General features: G+C 42.6%; 2 protein-coding genes across 3 annotated transcripts in view; one reads left to right on the top strand and one right to left on the bottom strand.

Annotated features, from left to right (window-relative positions):
• Positions 1 to 20: 20 nt before the first annotated feature.
• ccdc17 (coiled-coil domain containing 17) lies at positions 21 to 7,883 on the bottom strand. The gene is made up of 16 exons (XM_047586920.1): positions 7,793 to 7,883; positions 7,424 to 7,649; positions 6,651 to 6,779; positions 5,640 to 5,708; positions 5,260 to 5,383; positions 4,536 to 4,674; positions 3,548 to 3,655; positions 3,270 to 3,439; positions 2,841 to 2,963; positions 2,360 to 2,541; positions 2,109 to 2,188; positions 1,802 to 2,017; positions 1,457 to 1,592; positions 892 to 978; positions 665 to 775; positions 21 to 584 (listed from the first exon to the last, which is right to left on the bottom strand). Exons 2-16 carry the CDS (start codon positions 7,622 to 7,624, stop codon positions 417 to 419), a joined length of 2,043 nt encoding a protein of 680 aa, XP_047442876.1. The 5' UTR covers positions 7,625 to 7,649; positions 7,793 to 7,883; the 3' UTR covers positions 21 to 416.
• A 2,221-nt stretch (positions 7,884 to 10,104) lies between these two features.
• The window catches only part of lrrc7 (leucine rich repeat containing 7), a 114,593-nt gene continuing 102,676 nt past the window's right edge, over positions 10,105 to 22,021 (top strand). The window contains exon 1 of one of the 2 annotated variants that reach the window (XM_047587608.1): positions 10,105 to 10,505. The gene's annotated coding sequence lies outside the window, so the exon portion shown is untranslated. Of the gene's footprint in view, positions 10,506 to 21,398; positions 21,538 to 22,021 lie in introns of those variants that run through there. The other variant, XM_047587609.1, reaches the window with a different exon arrangement.

Here is a 22,021-nt window from a genome sequence, read left to right as displayed (position 1 = left end):
TGACAACTCTACATTGAGGTTGGAAGGGGTTCAGAGACATGCCATGTATTATTTGTCTTGGTGCAAGAAATCTTGTAGCATTATTGCTTGAAAGAATTGCCTTCACTTGAAACTCCGTGAACTTTAGATGGAGTGCAGAACTGTAAATTGAATCTTTAACAAAATAAAGGCACATCATTCCTAAAATCAAGCGTTATTTAACCAGACATAAATGGTGCGTAGCTGTAATACAACCTTACAAAGGCATTCCTTTTTCTGCACTGAGGTTTACTTCGGCTGAAAAATGCATTGCAACGACGGTACATCATTGGGGGTGAAAAATGCGTTTGCAGCAAAACAATGAATATAAACAGACTTATTTTTATACTTGTAATGCAACATTTGGGAAAAAAAAAAAACAGCAGTTGAGACATCTGCTACGACATGAGCGTAGACTTGTTTTCTTCACCGGCTTCGTCAGTGCGTGAAGGGTCTCTTTGCTCGATGATGGGAAGCGGTGAGGAGAGTTTATCCGCTCCTGTGGGCTCTGATGCAGAAACTGTCACAGCAGCACTTCCTCGAATCATTGCAGGAAGAGAAGACACCTGTGTCGTAATGGATAAAATAATTACACCAGTAATAAAACATTCATAGAAGAAGAGTTATTAAAGACTCTTGAACTTACTGCAGCTGGATATTTATAGTGGCCGCTGCCCCAGAGGTTAGGCTTTACCAGGGTCTGCACGTCTCCATCTCGGCCGTTCGCCAAACGCACCCACAGCTCCATGTTTCCCACCTCGAATTCAGAGGGAGAGACGCCGGGTGTGTCCGTTAGAAACTCCCTCATCATTCATCTAATCCCAAAACGCTGTCAAATCAAATGTACCAAAATATCTCTTTGGGTCTTCGTACCTGGGGAATGGAGTTGAGCTGGGCCATGCTGGTTGAGGGTCTAATAGGCAGGCTGCGCACTGGCGCCCTCCAGTGGCCGCTACGAAGCTGTCAGCGGATAGAAAATGATGTGTAAACACATACAAAGATCAGTCACATGAACACTGACATTGTTCTAATGAGAAACTTGGCATGTAGACCAAACCAGGCATGCCCACCCCACAGCAATGACACACACAAAACTAATTAAGTAACTGTGGGATGATCCACAGACGCCCCTCCCCTCAACCCATAGCTCCCTAAGACCCCCACTAACAACATCCTGTTGCCAGAAACTTCAAGACACCCCCACGAGGTCCATGTCCATTCTGTGATGAGTCGCAACTCTTTTGGAGACCATAAGGGAGACCTACAGAATATTAGGCAGGTGGTCATAATGTTATGCCTGATCAACATGCAAGCTGGAGTATCTGAAAATCAAAATACACATTTACACCCTGAGCTCCGTACACCAGAGACGAAACAGATGTGCGTTAACCTGCATATTTCCCAGTAGCAACATGTAAAGTATGACTCTCCCACAGACCTGGTTGAATTCATCAAAGAGGTCCAGTTGCGTCCAGCCGCAGGACTCCAGTTTGAAGACCTCGTGGTCGTAAACATCCGCGTCTCTCGCTGTCTGCACCTCCACCACCAGGGAGAGGGAGGGCGACGGCTGGATCCTGCAGATGAAAAAGTTTTAAAGAGTCGATGAGAACATGTTAACATCAGACTCCCTCTTCTCATAAACCTTAGCTCAGTGTGGTTTGCTTGTGAAGGCAACACTCATCGCTCTCAAGGTACGTAGCGACGCAGTAACAATAAGTCATGCTTATATTAATCAGGTTAACCCTCTCCACTACCGTCCTCCTTCTGTAAGTGGCGTCCTTACCCGGGTACAGGCTGTTTGACTGACAGGTGGACGCTGTTTCCAGGGGTTAGGCTGAGTGGGTAAGGAAGGGATGCTCCCGGTAAGCACCGGACAGGGGGAAGCGGAGCAGGCGGCCCCACCTCCTGACCGTTGGCGTAGAGAGCAGAGACCAGACGCAGCAGCTTCTGAGAGGCATCAACTCCCAGCACCATGTCATAGAAAACCACAAAACCAGCTCTACGAGTATTACAAGACGAACAGAAAGTGTGCAGATAAAGTACAATGCATGCTATATATTGTCCCAAATTTTGTGGAGAACTGAACATACGCAGGGTCGTAGGGTGCAGGGCCAAGAGAGTCCTGGGTGTCCATAGCATATCCTCCCAGCTGAGAGAAGAAGGATCTGGTCTGGAGTTGAGGAACACATCGAAAAATATTATCCGTCTTTAAGAATATGAGTAAAGGCCACTACTGTTTAAATCGGAGCTTAAAACTTTCGGTCTTCACTTGTTTATGTGAAGAGCCTTATAAATATTTATATCTGAATACAATTCAGATATAAGATTCAAAGTTATGTACCGGAGAAAGCGGTGCCTGAATGTGGCTCTTAGTTTGGGGTGGACGTGGAGGAGGAGGAGGTGGAGGAGGAGGAGGTTGTCTCCTGGGCCTGGAAGCTTCTTTATTCCACTCCATCTCTGCCTGTAAGCTGGCAGTCTGGTGGAGGTTCTCCCTCTGAATCAGGTCAAACTCGGTCTTCGCTGCTGCTGGAGAACACAATCACTAATGACAACTGACACATACAGCACACAGCAATCAGGCGTAACATTATGACCACCTTCCTAATACTGTGTAGGTCTCCAAAATAGTTGTGCATTGTCAGAGAACTTGGCAAACATTATGCTACTGGCCTTAGCACTTATCACAAAGTAAAGCCTCAGAGCTGCTAGGATGCTCTGAACATTGCAGGAAATTTGAGTCATCTTGAAGCACTGTATGAAACTCTCGTCCGTGGATAGATTTGTTAGAAACGGGACAAAATAAGAACTGTGAGCTGTCCAACCTTCATGGTCACGGCGTCTCTCTCTGGCCAGCTGGATCCTGAAGATCTCCTCCTCCAGTCTCTGGTTTTCCTGCTCCAAAACCTGCAGCTCCCAGCTGGCACCCCTCCAAGGAGGCTTCACCTCTGGACATGAGGACGACAAGGATCACGTGGCTCAGTCCCAAAAAAGGGGATTTAAGCTTAAAGTTATTTCACCATCTCTGTTGCTCTCTAAATCACTGTGTGTGTGTGTGTTTTGGGTGTTGTCACTGAAAGGAAAATGTTGGACCAGAGTCTAATAACCATGGAGGAGATGAGCTCAGTTTTTGGAGAGGACAAATCAAGCTGAGTAAACATAATAAAGGCTTCACTGAGCACAGCTGTGTTGACAGAGGGTTAGACAGTGCTGAGTGCTACATATTTTCTTTTCATCATCGCTCGGTTTCTTACTCTTTTTTCGGGGCTTGGCGTCTGCTGCTGCTGCTGCTGCTGCTGCTGCTGCTGCTGCTGCTGGCGGCGGCTTCTTCTCCAGGCTCTGGGCTTCTGCCTGCAGGTCGATCATCTGGGACACAATGGCTGGATCAGACCCGCCTGAGTGAATGTACGCCTGTCTCAGGGCTCTGCAACAAACAGACCTGCGTTTAACCTCCTATCGCCGGGGAATACTCTGTCCTCCTTCTTGCTTTTCTGTACAACTCAAATTCTTCTTTATGGACGTGGACACATACTTAATCTGGGTAGAGAGAGGGCCATCCGCAGAAGAAATGAGCTTGAGGTTGCGATGAAACTTCTCGTGTGGATCTGGCTGATCAGCAGCTACTGAGCTCCTGTGCGCTCTGAAAAGAAAAATAGTAGATAATCAAAAATGGAATTTATTCTACAGCAAACATACCTCAGTGAGGGACTAACCAAGTGTAGAGAAATACATAACTGATGCTCGGATTCATACAGTGAGCTGGAAATGAATCATAATCCAGTGAATATTTCACTGCATTTTTTTTTTTATTTCTAGTTCAGAAATTACACTTGTATTCACATACACATGAAATAAGCCTCCTCTTTGCAGTAAGATTAGCAGTTAGCAGACTCTGCTCAGTCACTTCTAACTAACTCCTTTTTTTAATTTTATGTTAATGTTTTAAAATATTAATCCCTTAAATTTAATCTTTATTTTAACCCAACCAAAAATTTATTTTGCACAGGATTTCTTGTTTTTAAATCTGTTCCAAAGCAGTCGCCAGCTCTCTCATATCAACCTGAAACAGGTTTTACAAGTTATTCCTATTCCTCCTCTTTATACCAGCAATTAAGGGATTAAGATCCCTGCCTCATAGGCCTCCATTGTAAAGGAAAAGTGACAAAACATATGGTGGTTCTGTCATACTTAACAACAGGGAAAGTAAGAATTATTTTATTTTAATATATGTTCAAAATAAAAATAAAATACTTTTATTTTCGGAGATATCTCCTTAATCAACATTGGAAATTACAGTATGTGGGCACAAAACAAGAGATTTGGAGTTCGTCTCCCTTCACTCGTTGAACTGGAGGAATATTTAAGGCAAGTTTCAATGCTCATATTGTGAGTGTTCTTTGAAAACCAGTAGCCGTAAATCACTTGCCACCCTTAAAAACTTCATTTAAAAAGTACAGAACCTGACAATTGATGTAAACCAATTTAAAGATGTGAATACAACACAAACGGCCGTTTCCTACTGCAGCGCCCGGAGATGCTCGGCTAGTTGTTGCAGCGTCTCCTCGTTCCTCTCCTCCTGCTCTCTGAGCTCCATCAGCAGACTCTGCAGGGGAGTTGTGTTGCTCTGCTCAGACAAGACGCTCACCTGGTGGGCCAACTCTGACACAAACACAAATCACTTTTCCATCACCTTAGAAGACCTTGCACTGGTTCCTAATCCAGAGACATTCACCGAGCAGGCATAACATCCTCCAAAACAGTTGAGACTCATCAGAGTTGGGTTGAGGGGAGTGGCCTCTGTGGACCAGGTTTATTCCAGTGCATCCCACAGATACTTGATCAGTTTGGGATCTAGTGAATTTGGAGGGCAGGTCAACACCTTGTGCTGTTTTTCATGCTTTTTTGAATTGTTCCTAAACCTTTTTTTTGAACCGTCTGTGTCAGGCTTCTCTCGTTAGTGGTCATAATGTTGTGGCTGATCGGTGTACACTAATCTTATTCTCAAAATATATCTTCACTACAAATTTGAATGATTCACATTACGAGTCTTTTTCTCCTTACAGTGTGACAGGCTATGTCCCTACCCCAAACACACAACTGTCTTAAAGCAATGTCTGTCAATAACTGTTAAAAAAAAATTTTAAAAAAATCTGAGATATTCTTAGAGTATAGACTATCAGACTAAGGCCCAAGGAGAAATTAGTCCTACAGGGCCTCAAGCATCTCCCAGTATTTGCCCCTCACCGTCTCTCTGCTGCTCCAGCTGCTGGTTGCGAGCCTGTATCAGAGCCAGCTGGCGCTCGTGAAGCGTCGCCATTTCCCTCATCTCCTTCAGTCTGTCGCCGTGACCCCGCTGCCGCCCACTTGCCTGAAGGACGCGTTTATGACAGATGGATTCATGCGCGACGTCGGCGCTTTTAAACATTTTACAGGACTCGTGTTGTCACTGAAAGACACCCGCCTTCACGCATATGGGCCCTGGGACTCACCTGCACAGCTGGCTAGGCCTTCATCCATTAGTAAAGAACTTTTAAAAGAAACGTGGACTAATGACGAATGAGCAGAATATCAAGGGCTGAATAAGAGGAACAAGATGAACATTTAGAGGAGGAGACAATACTTACTTCAGCTTCAGGCGCCCTTTTGGACCACGCTGGCAGATTATCTTCAATGGACATCCTCAGCTTGTAAAACTGAAAGTACAACGAGAAGATGGGCACGCTGTGGTGATAAAGGGATGGACATGGTCAGCAACAATACTCAGGTAGGCTGTGGCATCCCTGAAATTCGTCAGACCAGGCAACCTTTTTCTAATCTTATATCATCCAATTTTGGAGAGCCTGTGTGAACTGCAGTCTCCTGTTTCCTGTTCTTAGCTGACAGGAGTGGTACCCAGTTTGGTCTTCTGCTGCTGTAGCCCATCTTCTTCAAGGTTCGACGTGTTTTGCGTTCAGAAATAGTATTCTGCATTCCTTGGTTGTAACGAATGACGAGTAACGAGTTATTTGAGTCTGGCACCATCAACCATGCCACGTTCGAAGTCACTTAATTCCCCTTTCATCCTCATTCTGATGTTCGGTTTGAACTTCAGCAAGTTGTGTTGATCACCTCTACGTGACTAAATGCATTGAACTGCAGCCACGTGATTTGCTGATTAGCTATTTGCATTAATAAGCCATTGAACAGGTGTTCCTAATAAAGTGGCAAGTGAGTGTATATTTGAGCTACTTACACACAAGTGCGTTTGTCTGACTCACTTCAGAAGCTGCTCTTTTGGTGCATTTTGACTGGCATAAAAACACGTCATCCAAAAGGCGTTTAAAAACTGGTGCAGCTTAATTTCTAGGTAAGTATCCAGCCAGTCCCTTAGAACTGAAGAAGCTTCTTGGATGAGTGGTGAAACACCTCAAAATTCCAGTTCACCATGACCCGGATGACCGAGAACCTTCACAATATGGAAATAGGGAAACATGAAAATTTAATCAAAGACCATATATAATAGCCCACTGTGCTCGGTGAAACGACACAATAACTCTACCCTTTTCCCTGACGGGCTCTTGTGAATGATCGTTTGAATCTGTGCCTTAGATGTCGCCAGCTGTGGAGCAGCAGGCCATTTTTTTTTTTTTTTTTACCTCGTCGGTGAGGTGTTGCAGAGCGGCGCCGTCTGTCTGACTGCTCACCGCCTTGTCTTCCGCTCTCTGTGACTTTGGCTCAGCATTGACGTCTCTCCACCTGCCCGTGTTCCTCTGCTGACCTCTCAGCTACACACACACACACATGCAAAGATGCACATTCACAGCCTGCCTCAGCATCTGTTTCCTTGAATGACACAAGAGCACTTCTGCCATCCTTATCTTTGCCAGTGACAAAATGCTCAGCTGTCACTTGTAGTTTATCGGACACACCTGTACGACCGAATGCAGTTCTGGCCTTGCGATAAATCCTGTCTCTCTGGAGCTTATAGTGGTTTTGAGTCAGCTCTAACGTGACCTTTAAGGCCAGACTTAAAGGTATAGTTTCACGAGAACGCATCATATTTATGCATGCATTTATTGTTTTGTCTTCTCCTCTTATCTCTTGTCTTCTACCTGACCGTCCTCCAGCAGATGGGTCACCCCATGTGAGCTGGGATGCAGACAATAATCTGATCCTAATGACAAAATAATAATAATAATAATTTCTGCCCCTTTCTTTTAATTAGTTTACTACAGTATACACAGATGAGCCACAACATTAAAACCACTGACAGGAGAAATAAACAACATCGACCATCATCATCAGTTGTTGAGTACAGATAGTATTTTTGCTCACATTCTCTGATCACATAGTTAACTCTGGTGGTTTTCCAGAAAGCAAGATCTCGTTCAGCACTTATCAATAACCCTTTACCTGCTGACTGACTCACCTGCACCAGGTTGGAGGTTCTTGTCTGTCTCGGGATCAGAGCGCCAGCGCCGTCCCTCCCGAGAGGCTCAGATCTGCTGTGTCTCTGCACCCGAGGAGTCGATACCTCACTCCCGATGCAGAACAATGCTTTGTGTTTGTCGAGCAGCCGGGCGGAGTGAAACGACATGTTACAGTCCCTGCAGATCAGCTCCTTCTCCATGTGTTATCAGAGTCAGATGAACTATCTGCCCTTAAAACGGAGAGCAACACTGGAGGAAATGCACTTAAATGTACAGATAAGTGTTAGGTGCCAAAAAAAAACACCTCATATAATAATTCCAAATTGAAGTCGATTGTCGGCTCATTTAAAGGTTGTAAAATGACTCACCTCCTGAGTTGTTGGCTTGTATGTTTGTTGGCAACTGTCACCATGCCAGTGATTTTGTTGTGAGGGTGTGTTGAGTTCTTAACCACATACCAGACTTTACTGCTTCCTGGTTAATAATAATAATAATAAGAAGAAGAAGAAGAAGAAGAAGAAGAAGAAGAAGAAATGTAAATAAATATGTTATTTTTAAGTTTGTCACTAAACCTTCTTCTGCATTTCCTACTCCAGCCACACTGAACACTGCATAATATGCTGTATGTTATATATTCTCAATTTAAATAGTCTCAATAATAATCATTTTCTAAAATTAAGGTATTTCAGGTTTATTGGTGTCTTCTGAAACGTGAAAATATGGTGCCTTTAAATCATTTAGGATATTTTAAATTTATTTAATCAATAGATTGAGTTATTGCTAAAAAAAAATCAAAAATCAAAAATCAGAGCAACCAACAGCATAATAGGCTACTTCTACAACATTAATGCAACAGCAATATCAATCTAATAATAGTTTATCAATGTGATTATTTGACGAATGATTCAAATACTTCCTCCACCTCCAAAAATCAGTCACGTCTTTTACACGTCTTTTTCATAAAATATTTACACATTGATTCTTTACTTTAGACATTTAAAAGCGCTCTATGGTGTGTTCGATTTAACTACGCTGTAAATAAATATTAACATAGCGTGTTTCTACCTTCAAACCCAGTGGTCAAACCTCAACTTTCTTATTCTTGCTTTGTTTTCTTGCTCAGTCAGTGAAAGGGTGCCCCCTACTGGCAGTCGTGTGTACAGTGAGCTTTGCTGCAATTTTAGCGTTTCAGTCATGGCAGTTTTATCTTGAGTAAATCATTTGTATGTAGTGTCGCTTCATATGTGCAACATACACTTCTCTACAGAACTAAAACTGCAGAGAAGATGCAGTTACAAAATTTCCGTGAGTCCGGTCCGACAAGAGTAAATGCTGGAGTCGGTCAAGGTAAGTTAGCTGTGTTTTTAGCTTACTTTTAGATGCACGGTGACCTAGATGATTGAGAATGTTCACCGACACCCTAATTAAAGATTAAAAAAATACCTTTATTCTTTTTCATCTCATACAAACCCTTTAACTTCCATCAGAGAGTCTGGTGCTGCTTTGAGAGCTTGAGTGCAGACTTGTGTACAACTACTTCAGGCAGTGAGTGCCTAGTAAATGATCCAAGCTGTGAGGTTTTTAGTTTCAGTGTAATTTTTGTGGCCAACAGACAAAATGAAAAAGCATGAAATTAGTATTTCCTCACCAGACTCGTGCTCAAAGGACTTTATCCGTAAAAAAAATAAATAAAAACATCTTCCCAGGATGTTGGCCTTGTTACAACGTCCTTGCTGAAACTTCCTTTGTGTCCTGTGGTTGAGCCAATACATTCCACACTTCAGTTTGGGATCTAGTGAATTTGGAGGCCAGGTCAACACCTTGTGCTGGTTTTCATGTTTTTTTTTTTTAGTTGTTCCTAACAGTCTTTGTGTGTCTGTGTCAGGCTGCATCCTGCTGGGGATGGCTGCTGCCATCAAGGAGTGTCATTGCTATGGGATGGGGGTGCCTGGTCTGGTCTAGGTGGGTGGTGCAAGTAACATCCACATTAATGCCCAGTCCAAAAGTTTCCCAGCAAAACATTGTATTGCTACAAGATGGCCAATGAATTCACCTGTTTGTAGTTTAAATGTTGTGGCTGTGGTATCCTTAGCCTCTATAATCATGAATCTACTATGCCTTCTATAGCATCTATGCTTTTCATAGGAGTGAGTATAAAGGCTATGTTTGTACTTTGTGTCATTTGATTCTAAAATGTTGTAGTCTGTTGAATAACAATGACTAAAAATGACTTGTCATGGCATTTATTATTTATTTGAATTTGATTTACATAGCATAAAAATCCATGTCAGCCCTTAAAATCCAAAGTGCTCTGAGGATACGTTTTATCCTTCCCCTCCACTGTTAGCCAGTTTCCAGAGCTGTGTATGTACAGTAATACTCTTGGCTGCTCTGAAGCAAATTCACCCTCCGTTATGCCGAGACAGACTACTGCATCTGAGAGCTGAAATATTGAACATCCATCCACACTTCTGACAGAGAGAGAGAAAGACAGAGTTGAGGACTTGAACTCCTTTCTCTCTCTCTCTCTCCCACATCTCTCCTCCTGCCCTGCAACACATACTCATACATACCAGGCTGTTGCTAAGCAACTGCATAATAAAGCAATACGGAGAAAAGAGGGAGAGCGAGAGAGACCAAGAGAGGAGAAAGAGAGTTCACAAGTACTGCAATCCACTACTGTTTGTTTGGCTCTGTACATGATCCCACCACAGCTCTCGGTACCCATCTGTGGATCTGCGAGGACTTGTGACTTCTGGTTCTCGTCCCGACCGACCAATCGGCGGCGGCCGGTGGGCGGGCTCAGCTGTTCCCTAGGTTACCTGTTTGATTGACACTCAGCCTCCTGCAGCGGAGCGCACGGCAGTGTATCACTGATGCTCCTGCTTCCCCCCCGGAGACTGTGGAGAAATCTGGAAGAGAGGAGAGACGGAGAGAAGGCGCAAGAGCAAGAGGAATGATAATTATTTAAAGTCTCTTTCCCCGCTGCTCTCGCCACTGGAAAGATGAAAGCCGGAGCGCTGGAAGAAGCCGGCTGAACGGAGAGGAGAGGAAGGATTTACGAAGAAGGGGGATTTGTTGGTAAGAGAAACCCCACACCACTTTTCTCTGTCTGTCTTGGCTTCATCAGGCACCTGTCCTTGCCAGCACTGGGAATTATAGGATAGCAGGTAAAGAGAGGGGTCTTTGGGCTTAATGTGAAGTGTGTGGGAGGGTGAGACAAATTTTCTGCATGCTGCGTGGCTGTAGAAGGGCTTTGATGTTACTGTATGAAACCTACATTACATATGAAGCCTGTTTGACAGTTGTGCACAGGGTTTAGCTGAGTCAAGAGCTGACGGTCTATATGAGACTGTAGAAGGCAGAAAGGATTAAAATGACTCTGTGTATGTGAGCTGGATGAGTCGTTTCAGGTATACAATTACAGCTGAGGCAGGGATTTTTATGCGTGTCTACTGTATCTGCATAGGAGGGGGAGTATTAATTACATAACACTTCATCTATACTCTTGTATCGGTGCTGTGCGGCATCATTCTGTCCCACTAGTCCAGAGAATCTCGAGCGCTGTGTGGCTGTCTTCTTTCCTACGGTAACCTAGAAAGACACGGAGGCAGTTTGTAATGGGACAGACTCCTCAACTTATCTGTGCAGATCTATCACTGGACTCTCGGTTTAAACAGTCCTTTCGCATGTGTGGAAAGGTCAAAAAGACACCCGATCCTGCATGTCTCGTTACAATGTGAAACATCAGAACAAGAGACAGAGCATGCGTGCAGTTCAAATTGGTCTTAAGTGCCTGGCATGTGTGCAGTGCCAGACCTCAGTGCCACCAGGAGGACTCCTTAAAATCTCCATTAGTAACCTGGTGTCAGGCTGCAGATGGCTCCTCGTTGCCCTAAAGACTCATCTCTGCACCAGTGGTGTTTCGTGCTTGGCTGCTCTCCTGGCAAGAGTCGGCTCCTCTGCCACCTGAGGATACCAAACACTTCAAGGCAGCTTCGGAGCAGGTGTGAAAACTTTCACTTTCCGAAGTCATTTTCTGAAGCTTTTATGTCTTTGGTGACATTTCTCCTGCCCAGAAGTGTAACTGCCCTGAGTGGCGAGGTAGACCCCAGCTACTGTGATTGGTCTGAAATCCATTTCCTGGTCCTCTCAGACAGTTCAGTTAGTCAGATGGTCGCAAACGCAACCAATTCTAGTGTACTCTTTCTTTTCTACACTGCAGCGACTTCAGCGACATTTATTAGTTCCAACTCCATCACGAAACCCCTCAAGTCCAATGGTTTGAAGTACACAAAGAAACTGAATGATCCCGAAGCAACAGCGCTCATTATCAATGCTCACAATGCTCACGTTCAACTACAAAGAGCAGGTGGTGCTAATGTGAATTTGACAGGTGACTGTTTAGGTGTCTCGGAAAGTGATGTACAAAAGCGTAGCAGTTTACTGTCATAAACCATCTTCCAGATTACCTTTTCAGCCTCCACCTGAATACTGTCAAATTTAGAATGACATTTATCCTAAAACATTTGAAAGATTTTGTTTTAAGATCCTTTTACATTAACATACAGCAGTAATTTTGAACCTATTTCTACTATTATTTCCCTGGTTTATGTCTAAAGAATTAACAATACAACAATTAAACTTGACTATGTAAGTATTATTAACTCAATCAGATTACACAGACGCAATTTTAGAGTAAAATAGTATCCATTTAGTCCATCACATTTACAGTTTCCAACAAACAACTGTTAAAAACACAGAGCTTTAGTTAATCATTCCCCAGCATGAGAAGTTTCACCATGAACTTTGGATAAATTATTAATTTTTTACCGTACTAAAATGCCGATAACATGCCTGATAAATCTGGAAACGCTTTTACAGATATGCTTCCTCTGGTTTACATCCTCCTCCTGCTGAATGGAGACATTTTTATACCAACCATCTTGATGTTAGCTGACTCACGCTGCTCATAAAATTCCATCTCGTCATCCCACTAACATGGCAGCCTAACAGGTTTTTCAGTTCACCACGGGCGGCCTTTAGCGATAGTTGTACCTGATATTTCTCACGAAGCTGTATTGCGTTATCTTTGCGAGTGCAGGTGTGATAACGGTCCGCACAATGAATTCAGATCCTCGCTGCAGATACAAATCTAAAGAATAAGTCTATCAGCTGGGATGCAGTCTGCAGGCTTCCTGTTTGCTATCACTGAGAGTTAATCAGATATTCCATAGCATTGCAGTAGCTACAGTTGAAGGTGTTAAAGTCTCTAGAGCTGCTGCCTGCCTGTCTGCCTGTCTGCCTGCCTGCATGCGTAGGAGGAAACATCTCATCTTCACAGTTATGTCTACTGCAGATATAAAGCTTTTGGAATCTTTTCTGCTTCATTACAATGTATGCTGAGCAGTGAAAAGAAAAGAGGATGGCATATAGAGAAAGGTGGATGAGACAGGACGACAGACAGATTTGTTCTCTCAATATCATAAACTACATGATAACTGCCTTAACTCACAGATACACAGAGATGCCCCACGGCGAAGAGATTTTTTTAAAGCCTAGTGGAAAGTAACATCAGTTAATACCGCTTCAATTACAGTTTGAGCCATGATAAACCTCGGTATTTCCCCCGACTAGTACCTTCTGATTGGTAAGGGTTTGGCTGAAATCCACTGTGTTTTAGCCAGCCTGTTAGATCACAGGATGACAATGTGTCAGTGACTCTATGTAAGTGCCAAAGAGGCAACAGAAGGTGCAAAACACTAATCAATGTTTAAGTCTATTATTGATGGATAATGGAGTAACTTCTGAAAACCCAACCAGGGAAAGCTTTCCTGCTGGTCAGATCTATGCAAACAAATTATGAAGCTGCAAAGGTTTGAAATGGGAGAGAGCTGCTAGCCAAATGTTGCTAATGAAAGTTGTTGGTGAAACTTCAATGCTTTAATTGCTGTAGGGATATACACCTCAGTCACCCCAGTTTTTGGATGCCCACATATACATTATGGTTAATCAGTCATGATGGTCGTTCTAGGCTCTGGTAACCCACTTTTTTTTTCTTTTTTTTTTCTTTTACACCGCCCCAAACGTTTCTGAGTGAAGCAAAAAGAAAATATTGAGAGTGTATGGATGGAGCTAGCTCTCTTTGCTGTCCACCCTTGTGCTTGCAAAGAAAATACCATCCACCTCCCTTCTACATCTCTGTACAGTCAATGGTCCAAGCCCGCTGTCAGCTTGGTGAATTTAAAGGTAAAACAAAATCACGGAAAGTGTTTGCCATTGAGAAACAACTGGGGAAATACTTGTTTGCATCAAATCTCAACCGGATGTATCAGTCACTACCACTGGTCTTTTCCTCAATCGCGTCAGCATTGCTAGTAGTTCAACTTGGAACCAGCCCATTTTCTATTGGCCAAGTTTTTTTTTTCCCCCTGTAACTCGACAACTTGGACTTAATACAAAAACACAAATATACACTTTGTCATGGTATACAGGCCTTGTGGTTCCATTCCAAATGCTGGCATCAGCTGCCAATCCTCAGTTGAGGGTTAGCCCCTTGGGTGTTATTGAACTTGTTAATTCAAGGACAAGAGGAGCGTCGGTGGACAGGAACACTCTATTTTCCCCCGAAGAGAGATGATAGTTTTGACCTGCTGCTCTGGTCTTGAAGATGTTTCACCACTCTTCGTCTTGGAGTCTGCTGCATGAAATTGAGGGATGGGTTGTTTCATTCATGGTTCCAGCTTGACTGGAAGTATTCACTTTCATACTGTACATGTGTGGTGTTGAACCAGTGAAAAAGCAGAACAGTCTGAGTCATGGTAGAGGTGCTTCTGGTGTTAGATGGGTTGAGACATTAAAGTGCCCGAAGTGACAGAGAGTTTCTTGTGGCTCACTTAAAATTAAATGTGCAATGTGTGAAATAAATGTGAAATTCTAACATTAACACTTAAATAAAGTGTTAATGTTAGAATTTCTTTTTGTGTTCCATACATTCAGTAGATTCTGCTTCAGCAGAGACACCATCCTGTGTGGTTTGTAGTCTGTGTCCAGAAAACCAGTAAAGATAAAACCTTGCTTGTTAATACTGAGACAAGGGAAACACTTAAATTTGTATTTCTTAATCTGTAACTCTGAGTGATTAATGCTGTGGTGACTTACTCCATGAACCCATCCTTGGTCATCTGAAATAACTTGCTCATCCATTCAGGGTGAAGCCAAACTGACTTTCTGGAACAGGCCTCTGGTGTTACTGCCTGTGTGCATGTATTTATATCCAGATGATTGTCCTGTCTGCTTTCAAGGTTGCACAGTCTTTCTGAAGACAATCTGGCCACGTTGATGCCCCCTTCGTCCAAACCCTATCACAGTCATTCTGCACAGTGGGACTCACTTTCATTATCTTATAAAGAAACGTAGCTGCTAAGCAAAGTCAGCATGAAGGGTGGAGCCATATCTGTTGCTTATCAAACGTCCTTGTGAATCCTAATTGCTGTAGGGATATACACCGATCAGCCACAACATTAAAACCACTGACAGGAGAAATGAATAACAGCAACCATCTTGTGACAATACAATGTTGTGCTGGGAAGACCAGGCACCCCCACCCCATAGCAATGTCACTCATTGATGGCAGCAGCCATCCTCAGCAGGGTAGAGCCTAACACAGGCGTGCGCACACAAAAACATTTTAGGAACCACTCAAAAAAACATTAAAGTTCTGTTAATAGACACCACAGGACACCTTGAAAAGACCCGTGTCCATTGTCTGATGACTCACAACTGATTTGGATGCACAAGGGAGACTTAAAAATAATAGTAAGGTGGCTATAACGTTCTGCCTGATCAGTTTAGATATGAAGTGTATTGGTAACACACTGACCTGTGTCCAAATAGGTTGACAGCTGAAGGAATTACATTTTGTGGGTTTGCCTGTGGAAGGTGTTAATTAAACTACTAGAGGTCTGTTTTTCCTATTGACTTCCTTGATGGTGGAAGTTGTGCACATGTTTAATTTCAATTTGATTTCTTCTACACATTGTCAGCGTCACCCAGTGTGAAAAATAAATAAATGCATTCACTGAGAGGAATTCAGTAATGATACGTTGATGACGAGCAGTCCTTAAACAAGAAATCACCAATTCACAGATTTCCAAAATGGTCCATATTGTTCATAACAATAGCAGCAGTCATAGCTACCATAGCCTAGAGAATATGTTCTTATGTAAATGCGATGGACAGTTGATATCATCCCACACATGTTCAAATGAAGCTCATTTCCTCCAGGACAAAATGAAAAAACTGAACCCCTTTTTCTTGTCAAACTGAAGATTTCTGATAAATTAAAAACCCTCTGTGAAGGTCCGGCTTTTACTGATTGAAATGTGAGAGCAGGAAGGAGTTATTCCTTCTCCATCTCCACATCAGATAGCGGCACTCTGTGTGGATTTCCAGTTCTCTTTCTTTTTAATACCTTACTCAACACTTTGTGGCAGTTTCCATTTGGACAATGCAGCGCTATCAGTGTGTCCGAGGAGAGATAATCTGAAAATACGTGCCATTCCCCGCTTTTTTAAACAATACAATCCTGCTCTCTTTTACTCTCTCCTCTCTATGATAGCCAGCATTTCCCTTGGATATAACCTTAAGAAATGGTTGTAAGAGACCAATGCAACCAGTAATCCTTTTCGAGATGATATAATAAAAGTCCTCTTTAAGGATATCCATTTGTGGGCAAAATAAAAGCTAAAATTCTGAACTTTTCAGTACTGGACAGAATTTGATACTCGCCCAGTTATAAAACAGGATGAAAATTACATTATATATTGTTTAAAGCTGTTGAACCCCAAGATAATATTATAACTTATATATAAAATAACTTAATAAAAATGAGATGCAGTAAACCGGAGACTCTGGAACCTGGAAACAGGTTATTCATTAATTGATTTTATGAAAATACATTCAAAGCTGCAAATCTTGCGAAATTCAAACTATGTTCTATCGATTGAATGTAATAAACAGAGGCTAGAGCTTCAGTCAGTGCGTTTACATGCACAGCTTAATCGAGTTATGCTCGAAATTCGACTTTCTGAATGCGGTCCTTGTCCCAGCGCACACACGTTGTGTTGTTAAAGTCCGATTAAGGCGTATACATGGCGGAGAAAATCGATTTCTAGTTGCATTATCTGGGTGTCTTAATCGGATAAGGAGAACTCTGGTTTTAGTCAGAGTAATGTGTTTAAACGCATTCAGATTGTCCAGTTAAAGTCGAATTAAGGCAATAATTCTTTTTTTTTCATGTGCATGTAAGCGTACTGACCGTCTCTGCTGTTTGACATATTAGACCAGAGGTCTTCAGTGTTTTTTAGGCCCAGGACTCCCTACTAAATATATATATTGTATAAAATTGTGTTTTGTAATAGACTGGGCCGGCCTAGTGCAGCATATAAGCACACCTTGTACTTGTACATTCAATGGTGCACTGATGTGGATAGGAGCTGCAGAGTTTAAGCGAGGTATAGCTTGCAAAATTGATTGCACAGGGATTCGTGGGTGAAGTAAAGGTCGTTGTTTTTTCATTTCTTTCTTTTTTATGAAGGTATCTTCTTTCCAAACAATACTGCAGTGTGCGGCCTTTCGTCTCAGATTATTAGTCAGCTGGGGACTGAATAGGCTCGCAGCCAATCACGGGGAACTTGACAGAGCCGGCACGTAACATGTGGCATCGTGATTGGCACAGCAACGATTGTGTGCAGGACTCTTGGGAGGGACAGGTGTGCCTCCATTTATCCGTTTACTACAAATTGTTGGATTCATTTAAAAAATTAAAATAAATTAAAAAAAAACATCACAACCCTCTGAAGTATCCCCTGTTGAACACCCCTGTGTTTAATAATGGTGTTTGATTCTTTTGGTAAGACAAAGGGGATAGGTAAGATATTTAAGTACCTGTTTACGACTGTCACCTGGAGTCTTCTTGTGAGGTGTCATCTGGTAGAAGTGATGTGTCATTTTAAAAAATAGGTTTTTCCTGCATACGTGGCCGACCTGACGGATCTGACATTAAATCATCATTAAATTCTTCTACCAGCAGGTGACAGTCGAAACATGTCAAGTATTTAAATACCTTATCTATGCCCTTCATCTTACCAAAAAGAATCCAATACCATCTCTGTGTTTGTTGTGACCATCAGCAAACATCCAGCCAGAATAACAAACCATTTGTAACCCAGTCAAGCTAAATTAGGTTAAGTTACCACTTCCTGACCTACATAAACAGATCCAAAACATATGACAGAGGAAAACTGCCTAAAATAGGAGATTTTGTCATTTGTGAATGACTGAGTACGATTTTCCTAAGTAGTCTGGTGTTCACTTGTCTGCCTGTACACTTACTGTATAGTTGCTGTATAGTTGCATCATTCCCGGCAGGATTATGAAACTGCGAGAAATGAGCATAGATGGGAGGAAGAAAGAGAGAGAGAGAGAGACGGAGAGAGACAAAGGAAGATGAAGACCGAGAGGGGCAGACGAGAGAAACAAAGCTTGTCAGGTTTCCACAATGAAGGATATTTAATTCTTCTGTCACAAGTCATGAAAACAGCATAAAGAAATGATGAGACAACTTAAGGAGGACCGTTGGAGAATTACTCATTCAAATGATGAGCTTTCAGCTGTTTCCACCACCGAGCAACATGTGAGCACGTTAATCTGCGATCAACAAACAGCAGCCCCATAATCAACGTGTCTGATCGTCCTGCGGCTTCAGAAAGCCAGTGTCTGTCAGAATACAGTCATAGGTAAGAGAACCGCTGCGTGATCAGTGTCGCAACATGTCTTGCTCTGGACACAAAATAATAAAAAAGCCACATTTTCCAACTCCACGTCACGGTTCAATAGCGATCAATCTCAAATATGAAATATTTTTTTTTCTGCTGAAAACGTTGCTTCGTTTTTTCCACCTCTCTCCACTCTCTTTTGAGCAAATTTTGTACTTGCTGCTTCTCGACTACAAGCTTTTGGGACCAATTGGCTCCATTATCTCAGCGCCTATCCACACCAGAAAATGTGTTATCCTTACACCTTCCAAAAGGCCCTGTGTGCCATTACAGATATGGGGAAATTACCTGGACTGAGTGTAGCTCACAGGGGCACCACGAGCACTCAGTCCGAAGACGATGATATGTAGTTGGCCTTTTAGAGTCATGAGCACCTTGAGACAATTTGTATTGTTATTGACGCAGTATCAATACAACTACATGGCAATTGCACAGCTGTGTTAGAGAGGAAGCCTCTGGCCCCTGGAGACATTTAAAAAGACCACAAAGAAACAATTTTATGACGAAAAATAACTGCATAAAGAAAAAATACAAACCAGGAAGACAAACTGAGTTGAACCACAAACAAATAGACAAAGACACGCAACATACCACTAAAGAGACACAAAACAGAGAGAAAAACTAAACATACAGACAAAAAAATTCAGAGACATTAATAGAAATGCCACAAACAAACACAAAAACAGACACAAAAAGTTTGAAGCGCATTTTTCTGTTCGCTTTTGTTGTGAGGTGTCGAGTGAATGAAAATATTTTCTTGTGCTTTGTGTATTTGCACGTGTTTTCTGAAGCTGTAGTGCGTTGAGCCCTCGAGGCCCCCGTACTAAACAGCAACAAAGACTACCACAAAAAAAGATGCAATACGAATGCAAAGAGGGGTAAAACAACAACAAAAACAGCTAGAAATCATAGACCTTAGAAATATGGGCGATGCATCTCCACTTCCTTGCATCGGCTCGTTCTGCAACTGGTGGTCGCCATTACTGGCACGTCGCATCCTTGTTCTATAGCGTCAAATAACCAACCCAAAACAAAACGTATCCAAGAAACTGACACTTGATCATGCATCGACATTATATTAATTACCTACAGTGACAGAAACCATCCTTGGAAAAAAAAATATTTGATGTGTATTTTAGTGTTTTTGTTTCCCATCCACTAACATGGAGGAGGTGGAGCTTATGAGCTATACTGCAGCCAGACACCAGGGGGAGCTCTACTTGCTTTAAGTCCATCTTCATACAGTCTATCCTAGAAATAGACAGCACAAAGAGAAAGAGACACAAAATCACTACAGTAGAACGAGATAAACCACAATAATCTGCCTGAAGAAGATCGTTAGTAGTTTTGTATCTCGTTCAGTCTGGATGTCTTTCTCCTGAGCGGTGGAAGAGCTTCAATATCATAAATTATAAATAGCAGCTATTTATTTAGGTTCGTAAGCAGTTTTGGTTTTGGAGTTATTCATTTGGTATTTCCAATACTGAATAAACTGTGTAACAATTAACAGTTCATCATCGCCTCTTCTTTTTATTCCCCTTTAAAACTGATTGAAACTGCCCATCAAAGCTCTCACCTTGTTCCATGAGGCCGAATCGTGTTGCGATTATTTCATGATACAAAGAGCCGTTGTGTTTGCAGCCTTGCAGTTCTTTTGTTTATATCGTCAGCAGCTGTCACTGTAAGAAACAAAACAGAAGCCTTCCCACAAACAATTCTTTTTGTGTATGTTTTTAATTTGATACCTTTAAAAAATAAAAATAAAAATCATACACAAAAAATACTGTGAAACACACACAAGCTGTATCACTGGCTTGATTAAAGTCTGCAGGCTTATAATTATCAGTTAGATAGAAAAATATAGCTGCAGGGGTGGAAATGCACCTTATGCATGCATGTGTGCCTCTGCATTTAATGCCTGCTTCCATCCGCTCAGCTCAAACCCACTTCCAGTGACTCCAGTTTGGGGACGGAGTGGAGCAACTGCAGATGACTGATCAGATGTTAAAACCGCTCAGTGATCCGTTGGTGGACCTCGGTGTTAAGGGGTCGATGAGGTTCTTAGTTGGTGAGGCCACGGATGTCTTCTTGCGCTGTGACGTAAATGAGAACCAAGAGGACGGCAAAAACACGGGGAGAGATATTTTCTACCAAAAAAAACATGTAAAGACGTGATATTAGTGATATAGTTTCTTTGAGTTTCGGTTTGGTTTGAAGTTGTTGGAATGTTTTCAATTAGAAATACACTGGTCGGCCCAAATCCTGAGGAGTTCTATTCATGTCATTAAAACGAATGCCTTTAAATTTAAGTCTTCTTTCATAACCAGCTGAAGGTCGTAGTTTTAGATACAGCTGGATTTATCGTCCATTCCTTTCCATTGCTTTTCTTTTATTGTGATTACCCTCTCCCCTCTTCTTTTCGCCTTTCCTTTCCCATCTTCTCTCCTCATTTCTCCTTTCCTTTCGCACCCCCTTCCTTCCTTTCCCCCTTCCCTCCTATCTCCTATTTCTCCTTTCCTTTCCCTCTTATTTTCTCCTTTCCTTGCTTTGGTTTTCTTTAATGTTAGATCCCCTCTCCTCTACTCTTTCCCTTTTGTCTCGCCTCCTCTTTTCTACTTTTCCTTCATTTCCTTTCCTTTCCCCTCTTCCCTCTTCTTCCCTCCCCTTTTCTCCTTTCCTTGCGTCCGTATCCTTTCCTTTCCTTTCCTTTCCTATGATTAGCTGCAGCTCTGTAGGTTACCATAGCACCCGGGCGAGAGAAAAAGTCAACCCACACAGAGTCTCTTGCCTACCACTCATTCCCTTCCTCTTTCACTCTCCCTGCTTCTATTCTGTCTTTGTTTTACCTCTTTCCTCTTGCCTTCGGTCCGTCTCATCTTTTGCCCCCTGCTGTTCCCCTCAGCCCTACTGTTGTCATAGATGTCTTTTTTATTTTTATACATATATATATATATTTATATTGTTACATAGTTAAATGTCATCTCGTTAAGTCTACCTGTGTGTTTGTGCGCAGGCTTGCACACTGTAGATGCTCGGTTATGAATATGCAGATATGTTCTGCCCAATGTGACAGCTCAGCTTCACTGTCCGCCCACACACACAGGATGCCCATGGACACACACTCACAGAGATCCACAGAGGACAGTGGGCTCTGATTGAGGTCCTCCCGACTCTCTCCGCCATGGCAGCCAGGTAGCACAGGCCGCGAACACGTGTCACGTCTTCTGCCTCCTCTGTGTGTTTTCCTTCAGTCTCTTGTCACCAGTCAAACGCTGGTAAGTGCTTTCGTGTAAATGCTAACTGAGCTTTCACTGGAAGTGCGCGCGCGTCGTTGTTTGCTTGATTGTGTTTGGGGGAGCGAGCGATTCGTTCGAAGAGCCTTCCCAAATGTTTAGCCAATTAAACAGGGTGGTTTGGGGGCGACAGCCTGTGCTTATTACAATGCGAGGGACAGTTTACATGGGAAGCGGCTGCACATATGCCTGGAAATGTGTGCATACATGAAGCAAGAAATCACAGATTGCCTCCTTGATTTGGTTTACATTATGAAACATGCTTTGCTCTACTTCTGTTTCACTCCTATTTGAATGGGAGAAAAATGCTGATGCCATCAAGGTTTAAGACATTCTCATCCTGCAAAAATGAAACGAAATCGATGAGAGGGGGGGAAAAGAGGAAAAAAGGGAGGACGTGAGGTAAATGAGCTGAGGCCAGCTTGATGTAGAGTACCATCTGTTGTCTGCTCCATTCAGTATTAAC

This window comes from Mugil cephalus, chromosome 6 (genome assembly GCF_022458985.1).
Source record: "Mugil cephalus isolate CIBA_MC_2020 chromosome 6, CIBA_Mcephalus_1.1, whole genome shotgun sequence".
In the NCBI taxonomy this organism is placed as follows: domain Eukaryota; kingdom Metazoa; phylum Chordata; class Actinopteri; order Mugiliformes; family Mugilidae; genus Mugil; species Mugil cephalus.
Note: the sequence above shows the minus strand (reverse complement) of the source record. Positions and strands in the feature narration are given on the sequence as shown.